Source organism: Cydia splendana, chromosome 9 (assembly GCF_910591565.1).
Source record: "Cydia splendana chromosome 9, ilCydSple1.2, whole genome shotgun sequence".
NCBI lineage: Eukaryota > Metazoa > Arthropoda > Insecta > Lepidoptera > Tortricidae > Cydia > Cydia splendana.
Genome location: NC_085968.1, coordinates 12,745,489 through 12,772,277, shown reverse-complemented (window position 1 = coordinate 12,772,277; position 26,789 = coordinate 12,745,489). Strand labels below are relative to the sequence as shown.

General features: G+C 40.2%; 2 protein-coding genes across 2 annotated transcripts; one reads left to right on the top strand and one right to left on the bottom strand.

Annotated features, from left to right (window-relative positions):
* The first annotated feature begins 5,898 nt into the window (after positions 1-5,898).
* On the top strand, positions 5,899-9,480 carry LOC134793597 (protein misato). The gene is made up of 2 exons (XM_063765220.1): positions 5,899-6,475; positions 8,265-9,480. Exons 1-2 carry the CDS (start codon positions 5,999-6,001, stop codon positions 9,423-9,425), a joined length of 1,638 nt encoding a protein of 545 aa, XP_063621290.1. The 5' UTR covers positions 5,899-5,998; the 3' UTR covers positions 9,426-9,480.
* A 720-nt stretch (positions 9,481-10,200) lies between these two features.
* Positions 10,201-26,600, bottom strand: LOC134793596 (calcium homeostasis endoplasmic reticulum protein). The gene is made up of 14 exons (XM_063765219.1): positions 26,327-26,600; positions 26,080-26,250; positions 25,693-25,979; positions 24,959-25,121; positions 24,117-24,264; positions 23,488-23,564; positions 23,117-23,315; positions 22,493-23,045; positions 21,992-22,125; positions 21,437-21,604; positions 20,881-20,981; positions 20,300-20,453; positions 12,560-12,732; positions 10,201-10,411 (listed from the first exon to the last, which is right to left on the bottom strand). Exons 1-14 carry the CDS (start codon positions 26,349-26,351, stop codon positions 10,308-10,310), a joined length of 2,457 nt encoding a protein of 818 aa, XP_063621289.1. The 5' UTR covers positions 26,352-26,600; the 3' UTR covers positions 10,201-10,307.
* Between the last annotated feature and the right edge of the window lie 189 nt (positions 26,601-26,789).

Below are 26,789 nucleotides of genomic sequence, written 5' to 3'. Positions count from 1 at the left end.
CCTAAAGCCCCCTCCAGACTATGCGCGTGAATCGCGGGCGAAGCCGCGAACGTGAGTGTGGAGTCGATTTCGCTGTCTGCGAAAATCGATGCCACACTCGCGTTCGCGGCTTCGCGCCGCGATTCGCGCACGAGTGAGGAGGGGGCTTATAACGTACCCTATCAAGATCTCGAGTTGTGAAACTGCAGTGGCGACGCCAGTGCCATGGTATAATAATATACTCCGCCTGGTACTCTATTCCGAGATTCGCGTATGACCTAACTGACACGGGCCTACGTCATCATGCTGTTTACAGGTTCTCAAACTTTAAAATGTGGGAGAATTTTAACCAACGGTGAAAATTATTTTAACGGCATTAATTTTAAGTTATTCATGTAAAAACATAGTAAAATAAAACAAATCTAATGTATTAAATTAAACTTTATTTATCTATACAAGACAAACGTTTGAAAAACTAATTCACAGTTACACATTAATTACCAAGCTTACGACGTAAAAAGTTTGGAAAACACTGCGACTGCTGACACTGAGCGAGAAGGAAATAACAATTAACACGCGTTCGACAAGGATGACGGTCAGGGCATGAAGTTATCTAGATCCGAATTGTCAAATGTGACAGCGCTATCCTGTGTTGCCAGTAATGTAAACAGAATTACCCGAACGTCTGAAATTTCTTTCGTGAATCGGAAGATATTGCTAACGAATAATTAAAAATGACGTGTTATTGTAAAATTTAAGATAAAATACATATAAATGAAAATTATAAAGAAATATTTTAACTTATTAACCATAGGTATAATGTACCCATGTAACATGTTATGTTGAAATAAAGTGGCAATGTTATTGTGACGTAGGCCCGTGTCACTCTGGGAATAGAAGACAATGTTTTATTAGACCATGGCCAGTGCTACAAAATGAAACTACTAGTTCGCCATGTCTCATCACCCGTACAACAACTCCACGCTGCCCTTCTACATAAAAATATTCAAAAACTTAGTAATTTTACTCTTTTCGAGTAATTTTTTTAGGTTGATACGTAAGATTTTCAATTCCGTACATGTTGAGATATGTAAATTAGAAGTTTTATGCTTAATTATATACTCTTTTACGGTTTCAAATAATGGACGACAGACGCCAGCCCGGCAGCCATTTTTTTATGCGGCAATATTAAAATCGTTAGTTATCATATGCCTTATTCGTACTGAACACTTTGTTTTATTTCGTACTTTAGAAGACATGGTGCAATGCACATATTGTGAAACCTGCGGGCTCAGCACGGTTCCATTTTTATCGACTATCACTATGCGCGTCCCTTTCGCACTTACATACTTGTTAGAACGTGACAGGCATGGTGACAAGGGATAAAAACGCGACCGTGCTAAGCCGCTTTCACGTACTATGTGCTGGGGTTGACAAAAATACTCATAATTTTATTTGTGATTACTGCAAAGATTACTTATGTCAATTGCTGTGATTATAAGACCGATACTAATTATAAGATCTCATGGTTTAACATGGAGACAATACGTACGATAGGTACGTAGTACGATATACGAATATACGGGTACGTTTTAGGGACAATTAGGCCTAAATCGTACCTTTTCCACTTTTTTTTTAAACTTTTTTTTCTCAGAAGTTGTAGAGGTTTATGTCTAACTTGTTACTTTTGTGGGTTCGTTATTAAATAAACATTCTTTAAACATCATTTGATTTTTTTTTATTAGTTGTATTTCCAAGAAATTAGCATTTTCTCTTAAGGGGTACGAATTAGGCAAGTTTCCCCTATCGGGTATTATTCAAGGATCGAATTGGATACTAATGCTGTTTCGGATGTGAGACAGGCATTTTTGCATATGAATCTCGTCTCGTTCACGGTGTAAAAGCTAGTCGGTTGCTGTAAAGAGTGCCACACAACTTTTTGCCAAAAGGTGATAAGTTTGCGTCTCAATTTCATCCATTAAATCATAAATAAATAAATATTATAGAGACATTCTTACACAAATTTACTAAGTCCCACGATAAGCTCAAGAAAGCTTGTGTTGTGGGTACTCAGACAACGATATATATAATATACAAATACTTAAATACATAGAAAACATCCATGACTCAGCAAATATTTGTGTACATCACATAAATTAATGCCCTTACCGGGACTCGAACCCAGGACCATCGGCTTCATAGGCAATTAGGCAGGGTCACTAACCACTAAGCCAGACCGGTCATCAACGACATTTCGACGTCAAACTGTATTTGCGTATAGATAACGCATTGATTTTATGAATTGCGGATGCGCAATTCAGTACCTATAGATATTTTTTCTAATGCAATGCAGTTAGTCCCACTATGACACTTATGTAAGACACTTATGTAAGTAAGTACTTAAGTACTTACTGCTATTTAATTGTATTACTTATGACCTGGTTCTGGGACCTATAATTCTCTCTATTTATGTTTTCTCAAATAGTTTTCTTTATTGTGTAACATAAATCTCTAATTTCTCTATCTGGTTTAGGTGTAATTTATACTCGGAGTTTTACAATTAATTTTTACTGGGTTCATTGCATTGTTTATAAAATGGCGTGAACAGGAACACTGAGGTTACCGCAGTTACTTATTGCAACTTATCTTGCTCATAGGTATTTTACGTTTTGCTTTTATATGCCTACATAATGGCAAGTTTTAATTTTAATGCTAGTTTGATAAGTCGATCTCAAGGCCAGCCTTGACAATTAAAACTTATATTTGTACCTACCTAAGTAGTAGTAGTCTATGTCTTCTCTTGTTTAAGTAGGTACTTATTTGTAAAATAATTTCTAAGCGTCGGCAACCCTAGCGTTGTGCCGCTGCGCGCGGTGCGGGGAGCTGCGCGTTGAAGGTCACTCCATTGTATTTTTTTGTAGGTATCAAACCGGTAGCTATTTGCGTTTTCTTTGAGAAATAAGTATCTCTTCGTAAGAATTATTACCTATGTAATGTGCTATAGGCCTGTAAAAAGTAATAAATACTGTATTTTAGGTTGAAAATGTTTCAATTAGTTACCTTTATTCCTACCTCCTTAGTACCATAAATGCCTCAACTTATCGATAATATTTCGATATTACTATGTCGACACAAGCACATCTCTCAAAAACATAGATTTAGTATTACATAGATGAGCTGTACGCGTGCCTCCGTGAGGGACAAAACATGCGCAAAGCGACAATATTAAAAACACGTTTTAACATTCCTGACAACATACCAAAAACAATCTACGTAATTCGGTCGGGTTATTTGTTGCCCACCATAAACCATACTAAATTTTTGGTGGGGAACAAACAAAAAGTGAGACTGTGACAAGGACAAGCAATAATACCGCTTTCTCTGCTACTCCTACTGAAATTTTCATAAGTGCATCTCGTTCGGTCGTTTGGCTCCTCCCCCGTGTCATCTCTAGATTATTGTACCTCTATGCTCAAAAAGCAATAAAATTCAAATGTGTTATAGCCGGTTTAGACTCGCGGCTCGCGGCGCGTCTCGTGGTTCGCCTCGACACCAAACTCGACACACTCGTGTTCGGCTTGTCATTCGGTTATAAACCTTATGCCGTGCCGTTAGTGTTTAAATTATATTAGCTCGACGATACGAGCCGCGAGACGAGCCACGAGCCCACCGTTTACACTCACGTCTCGTGGCGCGGCTCGCGGCTCGGCTCGTGGCTCGCGCGAGAGTCTAAGCCGGCTATTAGTATGTATTAAGTAGCTAACACACTATCGCACCGCACCAAGGTCATTGTGAGACGCACCCATAAGTAAGAGGGAGAAAGCGATATCTCTTTCTCCCTCTTACTTATGGGTGCGTCCCACAATGACCTTGGTGCGGTGCGGTAGTGTGTTAGCTACTTAAAGCGTGCGTGTTGTGACAGATTATGACACTTGTGACTCGTCCGTACACAAAAACAGATCGAGGTGTGCAAGATTTGTCTGTGTAGTGTGTTATTTGCTATGTATTTGTGTCGTCATTACAGATTGGATCTTGTATGTAAGTGAGTGAGAAGTGCGACTGTGTGCACGTTCCCCCCCCCCCCCCCCGCGAAAAATGGCAGAATGATTTGCATGTTAAGATATCGCTTGGGCCCCTCCCTTCCGATGTGTCGGAAGCCGGTGTTGCTCGAAGTATTCTTGCGTCCGCACCTCATTGTGTCGGCAATATGCAATATCAGTCATTCGGCGAGTCAAATTGGCGTTTGCGTCCGCACGGCCTGATTTGATCGGTCAATGTAATCAGATGGGCAACAAATTGTCCCCGCCTGGACAGGCCTTTACAATCTGGCAAAAAAGAGTAGAAATTAAAAAGTGGCAACACTGTAGTGTCGTCCCTTTCAAACCAATACATATAAGAAAACGGGACGACAGTACAGTGTTGCCACTTTTTTATTTCTGCTCTTTTTAACCGACTTCAAAAAAAAGGAGGTTCTCAGTTTGACCCGTATGTTTGTATGTATATTTGTCAGCGATTATCTCGCGTTTGGCTGAACCGATTATGATGCGGTTTTCAGAAAAATGTTTGTTACATTCTGGAGAAGGTTTTAGTATACATAGATCTGAGCTGATGCTGAACCCTGGATGTACCTAGTGGAACTCAGGTTTGGTGCCACATAGGCCCACGCTGTTTTGGTCATCCGACGCGTTTTGATGAGCACTTGGAAGAGCAGTACCCAAGATAGAGCTGATGCTGAACTCTGGCTGTACCTAGTGGAACTCAGGTTTGGTGCAACATAGGCCCACGCTGTTTTGGTCATCCGACGCATCTTGATGAGCACTTGGAAGAGCAGTACCCAAGATAGAGCTGATGCTGAACCCTGGCTGTACCTAGTGGAACTCAGGTTTGGTGCAACATAGGCCCACACTGTTTTGGTCATCCGACGCGCCTTGATGAGCACTTGGGAGAGCAGTACCCAAGATAGAGCTGATGCTGAACCCTGGATGTACCTAGTGGAACTCAGGTTTGGTGCAACGTAGGCCCACGCTGATGTTTTGGTCATCAGACGCATCTTGATGAGCACTTGGAAGAGCAGTACCCAAAATAGAGCTGATGCTGAACCCTGGCTGTACCTAGTGGAACTCAGGTTTGGTGCAACATAGGCCCACGATGTTTTAGTCATCCGACACGCCTTGATGAGCACTTGTGAGAGCAGTACCCGAGATAGAGCTGATGCTGAACCCTGGATGTACCTAGTGGAACTCAGGTTTGGTGCAACATAGGCCTACGCTGTTTTGATCATCCGACGCGCCTTGATGAGCACTTGGGAGAGCAGTACCCAAGATAGAGCTTAAGGCACTTGTCCCACCAAGAGCGAGTAAGCGATTAACTATCGGCGATTTTCTCGCCCAAGAAACGAACAAAAGATTAGGATCCTGTGTTAGTAAAAGAGACACATATATTAATAGTTCATCGCTGGCTGTTCACACTGCCGGCGAGAACACTCGCTCTACTAGTTTGTCGCCGCGATAAGATAAAACTAGCTCAGCGGTACTCGCTCGGCGATGCTCGCTTCGTAGTTAGAACTCAAGATGCGAGACCGATCAGTCTGCGTGTTCGGCTACGCTGCACCGGTGCACCGCCCGAGCGAGTGACGCGACTGACGCGAGTAATAGCCCGTCGTACAAGCGTCGTACTCAAACACTCGCCTATGGCCGAGCGACAAAACTATTGGAGCTAAAACTCGCTTCTCGCCCACTCGTTTCTAGTTTATCGTTCTACTCGCTTATCGCTCATCGTCGGAGGTGGGACAAGTGCCTAAATTCAGGAAAGTGTAAAAAGCTTTTTAACAACACGAATACTCAAAGTAAAAATCCTAGAATCCAAATATATATCTTTAAAAAAACTGAATGTCAAATCAAATGTCAAACTCACGTTTTGTTGTTCCTCGGTTCGTCATAGTTCCCTTTGCTTTGTCTTGGTGGTTTTAATTGAAATGTATTAAATTAAAATATTTTATCTTGTATTCAGTGTCATCGTCATGTCAAAACGTGAAATACTTACGATACAATTTGGGCACTATTCAAATTACATTGGATCTCATTTTTGGAACATACAAGAACTTGGTTTCGACTACACCGGTGTTAGCAAAACCGAATGCAATAATGATATCCTGTATCGAGAGGGACAAACCGCTACGGGAGAGATCACTTACACTCCTAGGTTACTTTTATGTGATTTAAAGGGCTCTTTGAAAACATTGCCCGCAAGTGGTGGATTGCCTGATGAATTTGAAAATGTTGAGGATATTACTTGGGAAAGTATTGAAAAAATTGAGGAACCGGTTGCTCCTAAGAATGAATTCTTAGAGGACATTGATTCTGCCGGGCCCTCTGTTGCCGGATCAAAACAATACAGATTGGAGGAGAGTGTGAACACTTGGACTGACTTTTTATATCCAAGATTCCATCCTCGCACTGTTAACATTGTCAAAGAATACAGCCATGGAGATGATAAGGTAAGTTTTTCATTTTCTGTCATTTTCTTGTTCCAGGTATATATTTGAAATTAGGTATTTCCCAAATTCTCATTTTACTATACCATTTACAATAACCGCCGAAAAAAAACTAAAAGGAAATAAAAAAACCGGCACTAACGCCACTAACACGAAACGAGTCGACCAACAAAAACAATAGCACACTGAAAAGAAAAAAATAATTATTTTGTCTTCAATAACGCAAGTGAATACCTATGAACTATGTATATACATACTTCTGAAATCAATCACACAAATCTGCGTATTTATATATTTACAATCTGTTATTTTTGGAGTCGGTGCAGGTGCTTCACTAAGGTGCTCAAGTTTGTTTGAGGCTGGCACCGACTCCAAAAATAACAGATTGTAAATATATAAATACGCAGATTTGTGTGATTGATTTCAGAAGTATGTATATACATAGTTCATAGGTATTCACTTGCGTTATTGAAGACAAAATAATTATTTTTTTCTTTTCAGTGTGCTATTGTTTTTGTTGGTCGACTCGTTTCGTGTTAGTGGCGTTAGTGCCGGTTTTTTTATTTCCTTTTAGTTTTTTTTCGGCGGTTATTTTTTTTGTTAAAAAGTTTTTATTTTATAATTTTCTGTGGCTATAATTTATACAAATTATTACATGCTTAAGTTTTGATTACTTTTAAAATAGCTACCTACCTTGCTTTAGCTATTAACTGTTATATTAATAATCCTACTTTAACTATTATTTTGTTCTGTAATATAAATAAATTACCCCTATTTTCCCACCCTTAGGGTAGGATTTTTTTCCATTTTTTTATTATTATTACGACTACTCTGTAAAAGGTTATGCGTGGTCATATGTTACAATCGGTGAGTGAAAAAATCAATCATCCCCTATTTTCCTACCCTTAAGGTTGGATTTTTTTTTCCAAATTTATATGGGACCAACTTCGGGGTATACCCTTTCCAATAAAAAAATAATTATCAAAATCGAACATCTCTGTAAAAAGTTATGCGTGGTCATACATAAAAAAAAAAAAAAAAAAAAAAAAAAATATACGCGTCGACTTGAGAACCTCCTCCGTTTTTTTTTTTCGTCGGTTGAAAAGTGCTATTGAACCTTTAAGTGTACTCCTATCTTAAAGGCCAGCAACGCACTAAAATCCCTCCATTGTTGCTGGTGTCCATGAGGAACAGTAATCACTTACCATCAGGAGATTTGTCTGCTTTTTTGCCTGCTATAAAATAAAAAGTTGAGTAGATCCATTATTATAGCCACTTCATGGTTTGTTATGAGTTACAATATTAGCATCATTTTCACAATATGTAAAAAAAAAAGTGATGCAGTGATTAATCACAGTAAGCTGCCAACTGAGTTAATTGAGCATGTCATTTAATTTCCAGTGGTATAGCTAGGCCTGGGTGAAGTGGGCCCTCGCCCACAGCCTCGCTCTTAAGGGGGCCGCACAGAAGCCAACCCTTTTTATTATCTTGGGAATACACATTGACAGAAAAGGGCCTCGCAGATGCGACTTCGCCCATGGCTAAATTAGTTCACTACGCTACTGATAATTTCATACTGATTTTGTGTCCTGTTTAAAATCACATCAGGGGCCTATTGCATAACAAACTACAACTAATATTACAAGCGGAACTCCTTATTTAATAAGTGAAATTAGAAAAGGAGTTCCTCTTGTAATATTAGTTGTAGTCTGTTATGCAATAGGCCCCTGGTCTGTAAAATTTTACAAAATTCTAGTTCCAGTAGGCTAACTAATTATTTTTATAATTCCAGGCACCATTTGATTTGTTTCATCTTGGACGACCAGTGTGGAAATCTGAATTTGGCGAAGACTTCAGTGATAATATCAGAAAATATGTTGAAGAATGTGATAGTATACAGGGTTTCCAAATAAACTTTGACTGCACTGATGGGTTCTCAGGCCTTGCTTTAGCATGTATTGAAGATATGGTGGACGATTATACCAAACCCTTACTCTGCCATCCTATTATAGCTTCTCATTATCCAGACAACTCTCCACAGAGTCAAGAAGAAAGGGATATCGCAAACCTAAAAGATTCAATAAGAATTGTCAATATACTTTTTTCCATTGAAGGATTATCTCAGCATTCTAGTTTATTTGTTCCATTGTGTACAGGAGAGAAAGGCTGGAGAAAGCCAGGTAGTCCCAGGCTTTTTGAACATGTTACTTACAATCCAAAAAATTACTACCACTCATCAGCACTGCTGGCCTCCGCTTTGGACACACTGAGCCAAAAATACAGGCACAAAAGTAATACTTACACCTTGTCAGATATGTGTGCAGATATGACGGGCTATGGAAGAAAAATGGCCGCAGCATCTATGGGCATTCCATTTACAATGAATGAGTCAGAGTATCTAATTGACTATTTGAATAGGACTACAAAACCTATCTACACACCTATAACGCCCAGTTGTAAGATTGCAACAGATAAGATGTTTCAACTCATTACAGTGAGAGGTATACCAGAGACTTATCTAAAAGCTCCTCTTCAGAATGCTAAAGAGCAGATGAATTTACCAGCTTACAGGTGTAGAGATGTCAAAGAAATGATGGAGTTATACTTCCAAGCAAACAACTTCCTATCCGCTACTAATGTTACAGTTTGTGACCAATCTTTAGAGCTGAAAAGTCCTTATCCAAGGATTTTTTCAGAGAACTTAAATAAAAATGGTTTTGTCACAAATGGACTTAGTGAAAACCAGATCCAAAGTTGTCCAGTGATAGCAGGGTACCATAATGGCAACTTCCTAACAGATATGCTTGAAAAGCTACACAGAGAGGTGAGTAGGGTAAAATTTGCAAAACTACACAAGTTTCGAGAGGAAGGCTTGGAAGCTTCCGAGTATCAGGAGACTTTGGATAGGCTTGCCGAATTTAAAGATAACTATGAAGATAATTTTGAACTTTAATAGTAATAATATAACTCTGATGTTAAACTTGTTAATAAATTAATTCACTAATCACTGATTTTTTTTATACTACCCCCTACTAGCCTATGAACGCGAGTTAAAAGCAAGCGCAATATTTTCACTACCAGTTGCTGAAACTCTCTAGGATCAGATCGAGTTTATACAATCTGGTATAAACTCGATCCGATCGAGTTGGCTCGCGAGCCAACCCAGTATCCATTGCGCGCGGCTGCCTCGCGAGACAATGTTCGATAGTTTGCCGCGCAATATGAAGACAGGGCTTAAGAATATGGGTCCTTGGCATTTAGTGTTGTTGCTCCCAAATGGCAAGCCTACCTAATTATCATAACTACTGTGTCGTGTTAATGTATCTTTGGTAAGGGAAGGGAGTTGCTTTATAAAATACTAGTTAGGCGTGATGACCCAAAATGAGTCTTGGCCTCCAATACACGAGCACGCCATTTTACCCGGTCTTGTTCGGATACACGCCGGTTTTCACTGACGCTGAGCTCCCGGAGATCTGTCTCCACTCTATCCGCCCATCGATACTTAGGATGACCTACAACAGGACGGCATCCAGTCGGTCGACCCAAATATGCTTTAAAATATGTACACATAATTTAATTAGTGTCCCTTAGGGTGGTATTCCATGAGTCCAATATCTTAGTTTTGCATCCCACATCTTGCTTAATGAGAAAGTGGGACGCAATGCACATTGGACAGGTGGAATACAACCCTTAGGAAAGATGTTTCTTGAAATAATCAGACAACAAAATAAAATTCATAAAATTTATTTTAAAGATGATTTAGATAAAATAAATCATATCCCAACCACACAATCTCATTGTACACATAATATACATCTACTCGAGCCTACACTGATCATGAGGAGCGCTCCAGTGCTCTCTCTTTCATTCTTGTGATAAATGCTGCACCTTTGTTCTTTCTGAAGTTTTCGTATGGATCATTTAAATTAACACCAACACCTGAAAAAAAAAAATAGTATTCATAAATGGAAACTTACAAGTAAGTACACAAAACTTCATTATTTTAACTTTTTCGACGCCGTATCAAACACAACAGCTGTCACTCAGACGCCACGTCACCGAAGTGTCAAAACTGAAAGTGAACTTTATGCATATGCACGTAGGTCTGTGTTGCTCTGTGACGAATTAATCGGTCTTTGGCGTTGGACCTACGGTGCGGATATATCGGTTATTGGCGTCCAAAAGGTTAAACATTTGTGTTCGCGTTTATATTAGGATGGTATTCCACCTGTCCAATGTGTATTTGCGTCTCACGTTTTGCTTAGTGAGAGTGAGACATTGCACATTGGACCAACAAATTGGACAGGTGGGATACCAACCTTAAACGCGACTTCGTTTGCGTGGATTGATGAAAACTATTCTAGGCCTCATATCATCTCCATACCAAATTTCATCTAAATTGGTTCAGCGCTTTAAGCGTAAAAATGTAACACAGTTACATTAGCTTTTAAATTTTTTATTATTGTATTATGTATGTATGGGCCTTAGTTGCCTGATAATATATGAGACGTTTTCAACCAAAAGGTACCACATTGCCTGTTGTTGATTTCAAATTGAAGCTATATGGAAAAAACCGGCCAAGTGCGAGTCGGACTCGCGTTCCAAGGGTTCCGTACATTACACAATTTTTAACAATGTATTTTTTATGTGAAACGTGAGTGAAATGTCTTTAAAAAATCCGTAGGGGTCGGATCAAAAACTAAGTAATTAAGTCCGACTCACGCTTGACTGTACATTTCTAATAGGTTTTCCTGTCATCTATAGGTAAAGACCTATTTTTTATTTATGTTTTTTTTTTCAAAATTTTAGGCCCAGTAGTTTCGAAGATAAAGGGGGGGGGGGGATGGTCATTTTTTGCCTATTTTCTTGAATTACTCCTAAACTGTTATTCTAAAATTATAAAAAATATATATTTGAGATTCTCACAACGAGCTCTTTCATTTGATATGTAACACGATATAGTTTGAAAAACTTTTATTTTTAAATTTTCTCATTTACTCCCCCAAAAGTGGCCCCCATGTTTAAAATTCATTTGTTTACGTTACATGTCCGTATTTGGGTCACAAACTTACATATGTGTACCAAATTTCAACTTAATTGGTCCAGTAGTTTCGGAGAAAATAGGCTGTGACAGACGGACAGACAGACAGACAGACGCACGAGTGATCTAAGGGTTCCGTTTTTTCCTTTTGAGGTACGGAACCCTAAAAATAGCGCCTTATTGACAACCGACAATAAGTACCCTTTTGATTGAGAATGGCACATATATTTTTTAATTTGTAATATTACTTAGTAGGGATAGTGACTAGGGGACCGTTTCTCAAAAGCTTGGGACTTGTAATACAAGCGGACGTCAGTTTTTGACAGCTTTTGTTAGTAAGGGACTTCCACTTGTATTACAAGTTTTTGATAAACGGCACCTCAGCAGTCAACAACATACAGCTTGGCAAAAAGAGGAGAAATTAAGAGCCAACGGGAGTGGTCATTTCTCCATACAAACGTACTCCTCGTTTTCCTCCGTGGTTTCTGAAGCTAGAGCAATGATTTTTTCAACACAGATTAATATTGTCAATATCTGTGTCGGACCGTTTTGCTTTTTTTGATATTTTTGTTTTTTAAGGCGCTAGAGCCCTTCAAAAATGGCCTAATTGACTATGCCGCAATGAGAGGCGTGGCATTCAAAACTGGTATCAATTAGCCAAAAAAGCAAAACGGTCCGACACAGATAATTTCATAATCATTTAGATTTCCAAATTTGGTTACGATTGGTTAAGTTTTGGAGGAGGAAACAGAGGAGTACGAAACCTCGATTTTTGAGATTTTTACGCAGAATTTTTCGCCTTGTCCTTATCGCACTACTTTTAGGTGCCGCTTCCGTTAGCGAGACGGGTATATTTACCTAAAATATTTAAAACTCAGCTCCTGTTTCGTCTTAAAAAGTGGCAACACTGTAGTGTCGTCCCTTTCAAACTATATATAAGAAAACGGGACAACACTACAGTGTTGCCACTTTTTAATTTCTACTCTTTTTTGCCAAGCTGTATGTTGTTGGACGTTATCCTTATAAGAATAAAGTAGTGAAGCAACCTTTGTACTGGTCCTGCTTGTCCCGCACGTGTCCGCCGCTGATGGGCTCCGCGATGCCCTGCCCGGAGGCGCCGAGCCCGCCCGCGCTCCACCCCATCTTCTGCAGCAGCTGGTGGCCCTTGTTGCTCGCGTCCAGCCCGCTCGATGACGCGACGAACGTTGAACCGGAACCCCTGCAGGACGTACAACTAATATTGATTTATGTCGCTAACGAATGAACTACGTGCAAGCTTTAACTCAAATACCAAGACCGAAACAGAAATTCACAGCTTTATAATAGTTTCCGTGGGTGTGTAGCCAACGTGCAATCGTTAACGCTCTGTAGCGAACGAAACGCAACTGTCACTGTCGCACTAGTGGGGAAGAGTGATAGAGAGATGACTACTATACGCTACGGAGCGTTAACGATTGGCACGTTGGCTACGCGCCCAGGGCAACTACAGCTTGGCAAAAGAGTAAAAATTTATAAGTGGCAACACTGTAGTGTCGTCCCATTTTCTTGTAGAGTCTGGCTAGCCAAAAATTGTTGACAGATATTTCGTTGTTGTATCACCAATTATATCCCTATGACGTGTGTCAAGTGTGACGGGAGGAAAATATTTACTTATTTAATTTTAATTTCATTTATTGTAAATTTTTGTGACTTGGGAACGGGAATGAGTGAAAAAAGTCAAGGGGCGGAGTCCCTCGACTCCACCAACATCGAGTGTGGCCAGCGGTCAAATGAGTTGCCGTCGTGGGTTTCGACGAGAAGCCGTGGTGGGAGTTTTTTGAATTTAAGTGGGTTTAGCCAAGCGGAGTCCCTGCTGGACGTCTATACCAAGTCGGATGTGCTACAATATTTGGAAAAGTCATCGGCTGATGGTGACCTGAGTGATGATAGCTGTACGTCGGATGCTAGTTTTTGCACTGTGGGGAAGAAACCAAAGGGTTTACGCATGAGGACAAGTAGTAAAATAGAGGCTGAGAGGATTTCGATATCTGAAAAAGAATTCGAGGTGTATGTGGCTTCGAAGTCGGGACTCCCAAAACAATTTAGTTTAGCCAAATTACTACAACATAATGATATCAAAGGAGTTTTGAGGATCAAATATCTGAGTTCTTATAAAGTCCTAATACAGCTAAATACGATAGAAGAGGCTGAAAAGCTCCTGACCTTGAAAGAATTTAATAATAACGATAAACACACATATTGGACAAACGAAACAAGCTGCTCTTATGGAGTTGTGAAACAAGTTGAGTTGGAAGTTGATGAAGAAGAGTTTACAAAAAATATTAAATGTCAGCAGGAAATTTTAGCAGTACGAAGATTAAATCGACTAGGTACTGATGGTAAGTGGACGAAGTCTGAAGTCATACGTTTATGTTTTAAAGGAGCTGCCCTACCGCCATACATCTACGCTTACGGATGCCGGTTTCAGGTGAGGCCATATAATTTCCCTGTCAGCCAATGCTCTCGATGTTGGAAGTACAATCATCTAAGCAAATCCTGTCCCACAAGCAAAATTATCTGTCCGAAATGTGGAGGCGGGCACGCCAATTGTATGACAACTAACTTTAAATGTATCAACTGCAAAGGACCCCACATGGCCTTAAACAAATTGTGTCCGGTCTTCTTAAAAGAGAAAGACATTCGGAGAATAATGGCATCCGAGGGCTGTACTTATAAAAAAGCAATATGGATCTATAATGAGAACAAGAAAATGCCAGCTATAGAGTCCAGGACTTATGAAATACCACCTATTTCCAAACCAGTTATTTTGGGAAAATCATATAGAGACGCCGTCCTATCACAAAAAGTAAATAAAGATTCCAACGACACCGTTAAAGTCATCAAACCATGCGCGGCCCAAGAGTTGAGGAATAATACGCCACTGCAACAAGAGATGAGAGATCAAGACATTACACAGAACGAGAATGCAAAAAGTCACAAAGAGGCCGAACAACCAATACAAACGATACCCTCATCACACTTTCTGAACACCCCTGACACCGAAGATTCTACCGCTAGGGATAGCAACGAGGGCTCTACGGTTTTTACACGAGTGATTGAAAGTGTGAAAAACATTCTTATGTCTAAAGATAACTTGACCAATAAGCTAAGCCTCATAGTTAATATTTTAATTAAGGAATTTGTTGTACTGCTAATGGGGATTTTCAACTCCGTAGATTTCTTTAAGTTGCTTTCTCCTAATGTAAATGGCTAGTTCCTTTAAAAAATCAAAATTGAATCTCATGCAATGGAATTCGCAAAGTATTAGGCCTAAGTTAACTGAATTTGAAGCCCTATTGAATAGCGAAAAGGTCCACATTGCTTTAGTTAGTGAAACATGGCTTGATGGCAATTCTACACTAAACATAAACTCTTACACTATATTTCGTAACGATAGATCCGACTCGTATGGGGGTGTCGCGGTCATTATACATAACTCCATCAAGGCCCAGTCGTTTCACATTGCCTTAAATAACCCTGGTATTGAAATTGTATGTGTTAAGCTTTTAAACTGTACCTCTTTAAATAATATTATATCACTGTACTGCCCTTCATCAGTGCGAACAACTCAACTCGACTGGGATTCAATTTTCACGGCTCTTTCGAGTAAATCATTAGTAGCAGGGGACTTCAATGCCCATCATACTAATTGGTCATATAAATGTGACGGTAGAGGAAATCAGCTGTTTGATTCGGCACTTGAGCATGGTTTTGTGTCTCTTAATAATGGAAATGCGACAAGGGTTAAACTCGTAAATGGGTCACTCCAGGAAAGCGCTCCAGATATCTCCTTTTGCTCGTCTGATATTGCTGTTGATTTTACCTGGCAGGTCACCAATGAAAATTTAGGGAGTGATCATCTAATTGTGAAGTTTAGTTTAGATTATCGAGACATCAGGCATTTTGAGCAAAGATTAAATTTTAAAAAAGCCGATTGGCCCGGCTTTCGCGATTTCCTAAAAGAATACTTCTCTAAACAGCCAATCCCCACGCAAAACGATATTCAAGTTACTTATGACATCTTTGAGACTGGTATCAATAAGTCCTTAGCGATTAATATCCCTGTGATTAAAACGTGTACTGATCCTACAAGGAATTTCAAACCCAAAAGCTATTGGAATGGCTCGTTATCTTTGGCTGTAGCTCAAAGGCGACTAGCACTAGCAAAATTCAGACGGAATCCGACCCCTTCTAATCTAAAACTGTTGCAAGAAAAGGTTGCAGAAGCACAACGCCTCATTCGTAATGCTAAGGCGTCTAGTTGGCGGGAGTTCTGCCAAAGTATAGATCAAACTATTTCCGCGTCTGACATGTGGAATCGTATGAGGTGGGTAAAAGGTCATAAGCGTTCTAGGGTTGTTGCATCTGAAGAGAAAAAAGTCGAACTGTTGCGTTCTCTCACGCCTGATTTCGTGCGACAGGAGTCACCGACGTTTACATCTGTGAACCCACAATTAGAGGTAGAATTTTCACTAGAAGAATTGACAAGGTGTTTAAAAAATAAGAAATCTTCTCCAGGGGTAGACGGAATAACGTATGCTGTATTATGCAATTTGCCATCACAAGCATTGTTATTTCTACTAAAGCTGTATAACTTGATTTTTGTGTCAGGCGAGGTGCCCAGGCAGTGGAGAGTTATCCAGGTCGTACCTATTCCTAAGTCAAGTCAAGATAACACTTCGAAGCTAAGGCCGATTTCTTTGATGTCCTGTGTATCTAAGATATTCCACACAATGCTTACGAGACGCCTGGAATGGTTTATAGAACACAACCAGATTCTATCTCGAAATACCGTGGGCTTTAGGAAAGGTCTATCCTGTATGGACTGCCTAACTCGCTTAATATCCCACATACAAGTGGGTTTTGCCAAAAACACTTGCACTCTAGCTTGTTTTTTAGACATTGAAGGTGCATATAACAATGTTTCGGTCTCTAAAGTCGTTTCTATTCTAGATACCTTAGGAGTTGGGGGACATTTTTGTAGATATTTATGGGCCTTCTTGAGCGAGAGGCACCTTCTGCTAAAAGACCCTGATGTCGGTTTGTCTATGGTGCGGTGGACAGACAAGGGCCTAGCTCAAGGGGATCCACTCTCCCCTCTTCTGTTTAACATTGCTACATACCAGATTTGTAACGACATAGTCAATGTCTCAATTTCCCAATATGCTGATGACTTCGTGCTGTATGTCAGGCAAAAGAATTTACATGACAGTGTCTGCTTAATGCAAGACAGTTTAAACTCAATGTTAAAAATTTTGGACAGTTTAGGACTTGAGGTTTCAGCTAGTAAGTCAAAGTTTTGTATTTTCAGCAAAGGTGATAAAAAACAACAAGTAAACCTATTAATTCGAGGACAACCGCTTTGCTCTGATAAATCTATTAAATACTTAGGTGTATTGCTAGACCAACACCTACGATGGGGAGAGCATATTAACTATGTAGTCGAAAAAACCCAAAAATACCTCAGCATTTTGAAAACTTTAGCTGGCGCGTCTTGGGGAATACATCCTAAGCACCTACGAAGGTTGTACATCTCCTTGATTAGAAGTAGACTGGATTACGCGAGTGCACTTTTTCACAATAGCGCCAACAGACACATCTATAAGCTTGAAAAAATTCAAAACCAAGGTCTAAGGGTAATCGGAGGGTTTATTAGGTCTACACCGATTCATGTTATGCAAAGCGAACTATGTCTTGTGCCACTGCATCTCCGTAGATGGTTCCTGGCCACTAGGTTTTGCTTGAAATCACTTACCTGGTCAAATAGCGCCACGGTTGATGACGTTCTGGAGTTGCGGGCCTCATGCCAAAGGGGGTACTGGACTAAGACAAGGAAAAGACCTTTGCTAGCTGTCGTAAATGAGGAAATCTCTGAAGAGCATATTCAGTCGTCATTCCCATTACCAATGTTTCAATTAGATGTTTGGGTGTCAAAAATTGAATTACATGAAGTCTTGTACAACGGTTTAGAATCTGTTGTTGGTGCAAAACACAAACACAACGCCGATGCTCTGCGGATTGATGTGGTTCAAGAACTGAATAGAAAATATATCAATTTCTATAGAATATTCACTGATGCGTCGAAGTGCGATAAAAAAATAGGGGCTGCCTTTTTTGATCCTTTTAGTGCCACAAGAGCACAATACAAAATTTCGACTGGAGTTTCTATAATGACCGCGGAACTCAGTGCGATTTATCAGGCTTTAGTGTTTGTTGAAAATCAAAATTATCCCAATGTGGCAATTTTCACGGACAGTAAAAGCTCCATTCAGCATTTGAGCCGGTGTGCCTCAGGCGAACGGTGCTTTTCACTGGCGTACAAAATCCTAATGAAAATTATTAAGCTCCGAAATTGCGGAAGGTGTTTGAAAATACAGTGGGTTCCGTCACATATCGGCCTGGTGGGAAACGAGGAGGCTGACCGGTTGGCGGCAGCGGCTGCTTCTGGGGGAACTGAGATTGATGTCGCTCCAGACTTCTCAGAAATAGTCGCAAAGTATAAAAGTAAAATGTATGGTCACTGGAAGGAGTTCTTTGATGAAAGATCGAAAGAAAAAGGAATCTGGTACAAGACCATTCAATGTGAGCCTCCTCGGATACCCTGGTGGGAGCTAACTGACTTAAACCGGGCGAATATTGTACGTGCCCACAGGCTTCGGTCCGGTCACATTCCATTAAATAAGTTTGCTCATCTGATGGGGAAAGCAGAGTCGCCCAACTGCGATATCTGCGGCTCCGTCGAAGATGTACAGCACTTCTTAATGGAATGTGTCCGGACTCGAGTCAAGAGGGCACAATTATTTGAAGCTGGGGACTATAAAGAAATTGATGTTGGGGTTTTTCAGTCGATTTTGGCGGAACCCCTGTCTAAAACTGCAAAATTAGTGTACCATTTTTTTGATAACTAGTATAACATTTATTGAAACTCATATAATGTAGAGGCCCAACGGAGCCGACATGTCCCGTTTGACAAAGGTTCCTTTTAAAAACGTAGATAAAAAAAAAAAAAAAAAAAAAAAGTATCACCAATTGTCTATGATTTAAAAAAAAAGCTAAAAGTCAGTTGTCAATTTATGTCATTCATTCAAATTGTTTGCGGTTTATAATGGGTTTATTTTAAATAATATTAATAATGTCTATACTGAGTGAGGTTCGCAAACTATTATTTAAGCTCTTAAATAATTACGACAATGTGCGAAGTCGACGTGTAGCGTTGTATAACGAAAAACTGCAATGTTTACAACTCCTAAACAAATGTAAACAAATTAGGAGGTTGGTGCTCTATAAATATCTTGATACTTAGCATTTAGCATATTTGGCATAGTACTTATGTATTTTTTTGGTGATGGATTAATATTACGGTATTATCGAGCTAGGTCTTATTTAAACTACATTTCATTTTTCGCCTTGTTACAATGGTATATGGTGAGAAAGTGTTAACATATGTGTTTATCGTTGACTGTACTTTACATAGTGGTAGAAATTATGTGAACTGACTTTGAGTGCACGTCAGTATATTTAACTTAAGTATATCCTTAGGTACGTACCTTATGTGTACAGAAAATCAAAAATATTTTCTAGTATCAAAACTATAATTCCTACTACACAAAGTGTGACCAGCCCGAGATTTTTTGAATTTCCCGCCAACCATTTGTGTAATATTTCAGTAGCCAGGCTCTATATATTGGTTTGAAAGGGACGACCGCATCCAACGAAGAGCGGCTCGAATTGTTGACTGCCAGCGTCTTTCGGAACGGCTTGACTCCTTGGCGCTGCGTAGAGATGTAGCCTCGCTCTGCATTTTCTATCGCATGTATAACGGGGAGTGCTCCGAGGAATTGTTCGGATTAATCCCTGCCGCTTCTTTTCGCCATCGCCCTACGCGACAACATTACCATCTTCATCACTTGGATGGTTGGCAGTCCTCAACTGTGCGTTTCTCCAGAAACTTCCTGCCTCGCACAGCCAAACTGTGGAATGAACTGTCGCCAGCGGTATTTCCGGACCGATACGACCTACAAACCTTCAAGAAAAGAGCGTACTCCCATCTTAAAGGCCGGCAACGCGCTTGCAACCCTTCTGGTGTTGCGGGTGTCCATGGGCGGCGGTAATCGCTTACCATCAGGTGATCCGTCTGCTCGTTTGCCTCCTATTTCATAAAAAAAAAAAAAAAAAAAAAAAAACGACACTACAGTGTTGCCACTTTTTAATTTCTACTCTTTTTTGCCAAGCTGTACTATAAAGCCGTGAATTTCTGTTTCGGTAACACAGAGTTCAGAGATAGGATCGCTTAAGACAAAACTGTGACTTGATAACAATCCTATTTCGCACGCACACATGAGTATGTGAGATCTTATCAAGTATAGGTGCGTGTCGCGCGTAAACACGAAGAAATCTGCTTGTTATCAAATCACACTCGTGTCAGTGGTTTTTACCTCTTACCATATTTTGACTTTTGACTCTGTGCTGGTCAAGTCTGTTATTCAGTTTTCTACGCTAATTAAAACATTCAATGCCAACACGAGTTACGTGCCGCGAGCGTAACCGATAACATAGGAAAACCCGTACGTAGCGAAAAGAGAGAGCCTACGCCTACGAACAGAGAGAGAACCCGTCTAGCGGGTAGCTGGCTGTGAACGTGTTAATGAAGGCATTAGCCAAAGGGCACGAAAAAAACACTGTCAGTGTCGAACGAATTGGCTAGGAGCATTGTATTCATAGGTGAGGCATAAGTGTGTGTTACTCACAGGAAGCTAGGCGGCGTTGGCGACCGACTCCGCTCGACGCGGCGCGTGCGCGGCGACTCGCGGTGCTCGCGGCGGTCTCGCTCGCGCTCGCGCGACCGCGACCGCGAGCGGCTGCGCGACCGGGATCGCGAACGGGACCGCGACCTTCTGCGACCTAAACAAAACACGCCATTATAAATTCAAATCAATATACTTATATATAGAGTCATAGACGAATTTAATCTGAACCCCTGACACATTTGTCGTAGTTCCTTTTGGCAAGTATAAAACATAAAACTGAGGAAGACGATTGTTTTGCATTGAATATATGGGGGAAATACTCTAAATAACTAGATATCCACTTACACTTAAATCGAACGCGGTTGGAACACTTTCCAAGTGGTCCGTGTGAAAAACCTGTATCCATAGGCGCTCCTATTCACTGCATTATTCAGAACCACTAGAAACGCTAGCTCTGCCGTGCGGTGGATACCCAGCAATTAACCATGAAATGGCCTAGACTAATCTTAACAGACTACCGCACCGCACCGTGTCCTTGGTGCGGTAGTCTGTTACGGCTACTAAAAGTGTAAGATATTTACTGTCTCGTTCTCTTCTCCACGCTGTCGAGCGCCGCCTCGGCGAAGGTGACCGCGATTTTGACTTCACTGGGGATGGTTTCTCTGGTGTTTTACTCTTTGACCTGTCGAAGTAAAAAGTTAATTACATAGTTTTAAGAGGTGAAATAGTGTTAGTAAAAAAGTTAACGCGAAAGGAATCATGGCCAGGAGCTAGTAGATTTTAACTCCTCGAGTCCAAAACAAGGACAATTTAAAAACCTCCCAGGGATTTTTACTTTTCAGACATTGTCTATGAAATTGCGTGTGCCCTATTGCGTCCGTGTTACTTAGAATGTAAACTGAGTGGGCGATCGAGTTGGGACGGGGCGTGCTCCGTGCATGCAAACATATAGGAAGTGCACGCTGCTTAAATCACTTGTGAGCCCGACGCCACGCTGCACGCCCCGCCGAACGAGCCTCCACTCAAGCCTTACACTTAGAAGTAACTTTAATACCGACGCGATAACGCGTTCACGGGAAATCAATTGTTAATTTGCTATAGCATAATATGTACCTTTTGCTATAGCATAATATGTACCTGTATCTTCTACCGGGTGGTGAGGGTTGTTTCTGCAGGTCCTTTGGTATGGGTGATGGAGTTCTTGACTTCTGTCGTATACCCTGAGAGATGTCTTCCTCTTTCTTTTTTCTTGCTGCGTTCTTCGCTTTGTAATATTCATAAAGACCTAGTTTCTCCCAGCCCTCACTGAAAACAAAAAGTTTATAAGTCACTGGATAAAACACAAGTGATAATAACCTGATTACAGCGTAATGAATTAAAATTGCGGAATATGTAAATTGATACAATATGTGATAAGGAGTAATAAAAACACATTTTTGAACGGCGCGGGGAAGTGAAATCTAAGTAGGACATCTGAGCATATTTGAGCGATAGTGGCAGATACCGAAATTAGATGTTCGCGGTGGGGGAGATTTGGACTAATTTTGACCTCCAATAATATAGTAAGCTTCTGAAATGTGGCTTTCCATCAGAAAAGGGTCCTTATACCCTGATGGAAAGCCACATTTTAACTAGCATTGGCTCGATGGCCGATGCCTCTGAGACTAATCGTATCATGTGAAAGTGACTGACTTGTCTCGTGGCCGCTCGTGGTTGGGCGAGGCGTAGAAGGCGTCGACGGCGGCGAGCAGGCGGTCGTTGGGCGGCGCGGGCGGCGGCAGGCGGATGGTGGCGGGGTCCAGCGGCCGGTACTGGTCTTCTTCTAGCTGCAGGATGTTTACAACTATTCAATGTGTGATAATCGTTTGTCCCTATCCGTTATTTAGAGATTTCTGTTTGTTAGGAAGAGACAAAATTTAACAGAAGTTTGTAAGAGGTTTCTAAGTTTTATGAATAAGGGCGCATAAATGTACAGTCAGCAAAGCTATTATAGCCTGGCACCCCTGCATTTTAATCCAGCTATAAGTAATGTAAGAAACCAATTAACTTTGCAGTATTCGTTGAATGGTGATCTATCTTACACATATTTCAATCGATCTAAAATCATGTGACCCACGTGGTTCTCAGCTTTTTATGAGTCTTTACGGCACAAAAAAATTGCAAAATGCCTACTATTTTTATATAAAAACTTACCATAATGAGTGGGACCATTAAGCCGGCCGGTAATTCAAAATAGGGTACCGAAGGCATCAACTCTTCGTTGTTGACTTCAGGGAACGGCGGGAAGCCCGGCGGGGGCTTGGTGAGATCCGGAAGACCGTTCTGGAATGCGAGCGGCGGCTCGGGCTGGAAGCCCGGAGGCGGCTGCGAGAAGTTTACATTTGGCAGATTTGATAAGTCAACGTCCTCAACTTCAGAGTTATTCTGATTTTTCATCTGATCAAATATCTGACTATCATAGCTGTTCTCGTTTCCGCTTAAGCTATTATTGGAAGCATAATTATCACCACTCTCGCTACCGTATAGCTGCTGAGTTGTCGTGTTGAAATTTTTATCATAATTCGAAGAGTTGAAGCTTTGATCATTGAAATTGTTTTGGAAATTATTCTGTATGTTATTCTGTTGGTTATCATTGTTTTGTTCGTGGTTATTTTGCTGTTGTAATTCTAATGCGTGTTTTTGCATTTCGAGTTGCTGTATCTGTTGCATTGTATGCGCCACGAATGCTTGGTGCTGGGTTTGGTAACTGAAAATATAAGGGGTTAGTCAGTAACTATTGCTTGAAGAGGCTTACTATAATAAAATACGAGTACATACTTTTCGAATGTGGCTTTGGTTTGCTGCGTGAGATGGGCGATGGCGCCCGAGTGTTGCGCCACCAGATTGTTCTGGTATTCCTGGTAGCTGCTGGTCGGGCTCTTCATCTTCTCAATGACCGCCGTCTCGAAATAGTTAGACTTGGACTCCCACAGCCGGAGCAGCTTATTTAACTTAGCCTCCTGCTCCTCCGTCACCGCTGAAACAGCAAATGATTAAACCGATGTCGTATGGGCCAGCATTTCTAAGCAAGTTACCTTGACTGACGTAAACCACATGTGATGCTCTAAAGATGCGTTTATACAAGATGAGAATGCACAATCGAACAAAAAGAGACCTATATCTCGAGGGCATTATTATAAATATGTTACCTATACTGGCATTGCAAAACATTGGTACCACCACATTTTCCAAATTTTTCTTGAGATCTTCTGCGTTTTTGCGTGCACTGTAATTAGGAATAAAGTATCATAGACACCGAATTTATAATGACAACAGGGGGGAATAACAGAAACGGTCATGGTTTCCAATATAAATTATAAATGACCCAAAAAAAGACACTACCACATGTTGACTACCAGTTATAGAACTTTCATATACATTAAGATAATTTTGTCACATTTAAATATCATGAAAAATAAAATTTTGTGTGACCAATAAGAAGATTAACAGTAATATCAACTTTTGAAGTATAATATCATTACAGTTTAAAAATTAAGAACAAATTCTAATTATCAGGAATAACTTCATAATTTTAATAACTCAGGGAACGAAAGACATGCTCTGGACATCTTTGGTGTCATAATAGGTAATCACTAAAGATTTGTTGCTTAGAATAAAAACTAAAGAGGTATTTAAAATAATTTTTTCATGTAAATAAAAATTTTACCAATCAGAAATGTGTAAGGATATTACATGAAGACCGAAATATTAGTGACGAAATGAGAATGAGAACAAATATGAAATACCCAGTAAGAGATATGAAGTAGTGTATACTAACCAATGGTGCAGCACATCATTCACAAGGTAGATGATGTGGAGCTTCTGTGTGAACGCAGCCCCCGGCTGAGTCACTTTACGCAACAGGTGCTGCGATATGACTTTCCCCGCATCATGAGATGTGGCATGTTGCAAAATCCAGCCCTTGCCTAGAAACAAAGGAGCAAAGGTGAAAAAATCCATAGAAGCAAGTAAATATGTACGTAAGACTTCTACTTGCTCTAATTACTTTGTATTACAATTTATAGCAACGAAAACTGGTACAAGATATAGATATACATATGTTACTTGAATGTTCAGAATTAAAAATGTGAGTGTAATTTCCATTGTATGGTGGCGGATAGGTTCTCATGACTCTTAAGGCTTTGTTCAACCCATTAATTTGAAGTTTCAATGCAATGCATTGAAGACTAGTTCTAGTTCAATTTAAGAAGTAGGCTTTTGACCCTTGTTAAAGCCCCAAGGGCAACCATAATACAGTTTTACAAACATGTATGTATAAGAAAAGGTAAACAACCTAAGTAAACAGTGGCAAATCAAACAGTAAAGTTTCATGTATAAAACATTTTCACATGCAATGCTGTACATTGACTTTTTAATATTGCTGTATCTCATAAGAAAGAACTCCATTTGGATTTTTGGAAGGAAGTATAGGTAAGGTACAGTCAGCATTGTTTAGATAGTGATGGTCAACATGGTCAAATATATTGAAACACACATTTGTTACCATACAAATAAGGATGAGTTCCAATCTTCCAATATATTCTGCCATTTTGGCCATCCCTATTTGATGCTGACGGTACCTATTGAAATTTATAGCACATCTCAGTAAAGTGAACTCACCAGCAGATATGCTATCTTTAGTACAAGTATCAATAATTGGCTGCAGAATGCTGTCTAGCTCTGTCAGACTAATGTTGTGTTCACTGGCTAGAGACTGAATCGTCTCCACCTGAGCCTTGCTAACCAGCTCATTTATTTTAGCTTGTTGCTGCTGAATCAACACCTGAAAATTTAAATCCTTTTTAACTTATTGAAAAGTATGAATTCACATTTTAAATTAACTTATTGTAGCAATGTGCCTACATCCTTTTATGAGGACAAAGCCTCAAATTGATGCCTGTAAAAATAATATTCCATTTTAAGTACAGTGTAAAATCATATTTAAGCATGCCTACATAGGAAAGGGGGTAGCAGTATGGAAAAACAAATGTTATGTTTTTTAAGGAAAAGTAAACAGTAACTTTGACTATATCTTAGTCTAAAATTCTTATTTTTTCTTGGTCATCATCTTATGTCTAATAGATGTATCAGTAAAGACTTCTCACAGGTATTCTGGCATAGCCAATTCCCTAAATGGTTTCTTATGCATGTGATTTGATCTTTTTAGTCTCTGTCTGGTATAGAATCTGAATTGATAACAGAGAAACATAACACAATTCTATTCTCACATAATACAGAAGACTGATAACAAAAACCCTTGTCAGTGCTATACAAAAACATCCTCAATTGTAGGTACAGAAAATAAATTAGACATATGATACAGGTAAGAGTAAAAAAATGGTATGACATCTCACCTTATGCTGGGCATTGAGATTGCTCTCAGACTGAGTGATTTGCTCTTTGAGTATGCTGATCTGCTGCACCAAAGCATCGGTGTCAGGGCGCGGCGCGGGGTGCGCGGGCGCGGTCGCGGCGTTGGCCGCCAGCCACTGCTGCAGCGCCGGCGCCGCCGCCATGGACGCCGCGAGACCCAGCTGCGCGGCCGTGGCACCGCCCTGTTGGGGCAGTACATATTGCCTGTTCTGAGCCATAAAGGCCCCGGCGGGAGCGGCCGTCTGGCCCCCGGCAGATTGCTTTAGAACTATAAACAGCGGGGAGGCACTTGAGTTGGTTATACCAAGCAGCGATACCGCGCGATCGCGCATATTTAAATTCTTCCATCCACACTTGGTTATGCTTACTTGCTTGCTCGGTCGTCACTTTGTATTGGTAGTAGTTAAAGTATTCGCCGCCGTACAGGAAACTGAATTTGGGGTTGTTTTTCTGTTTGTTTTTTGTCATCTTCTCGAATTCGGGTCCATTTCTTGCGACAAACTGCGCCAGTTTGTCTATTATGTTGCGCAGGTCTTGATCTAAAAACATGACGACGTGCATTAATACTGGCATAACAAGTGTACAAACATATTAAAGGGAGGTTTTTGTACAAACCTTGAGGTGGCTGCGGAAGTTCCATTGTAGCTACGTTATATTGAGGTTATGGGGCTCTAGAGAAGTCTTCTTTTTAGATATGGAGGTCGCGGCGTCCCAACATTCCCACAGTCATTTTAACACAATAATGAGCACAGTGAAGTTCACTTTATATGTCCTTTCATTAAAAACTACACTAGTTATTTATACAAGTTCATTTATGTAGATACGTCTCTAATAATAATGAAATATTCAAGAAAAAACTCCACGTTCGACAAACCGCAATGTCAGCCATGTTCTAAAATACTTTTCAATCATTCATTCATTCATCCAATATCCACTGCACTTGACTGCACTCAAATCATTCAGTTCATTCACTCGTTGCATTTAAGCTATTCAAGTAATCATTTAAACAGCCTTATTTAAACATTTTTTTGATGTTTTTTTGTAATACCTATAAGGTAGATTTTGGGGTGATCGATTA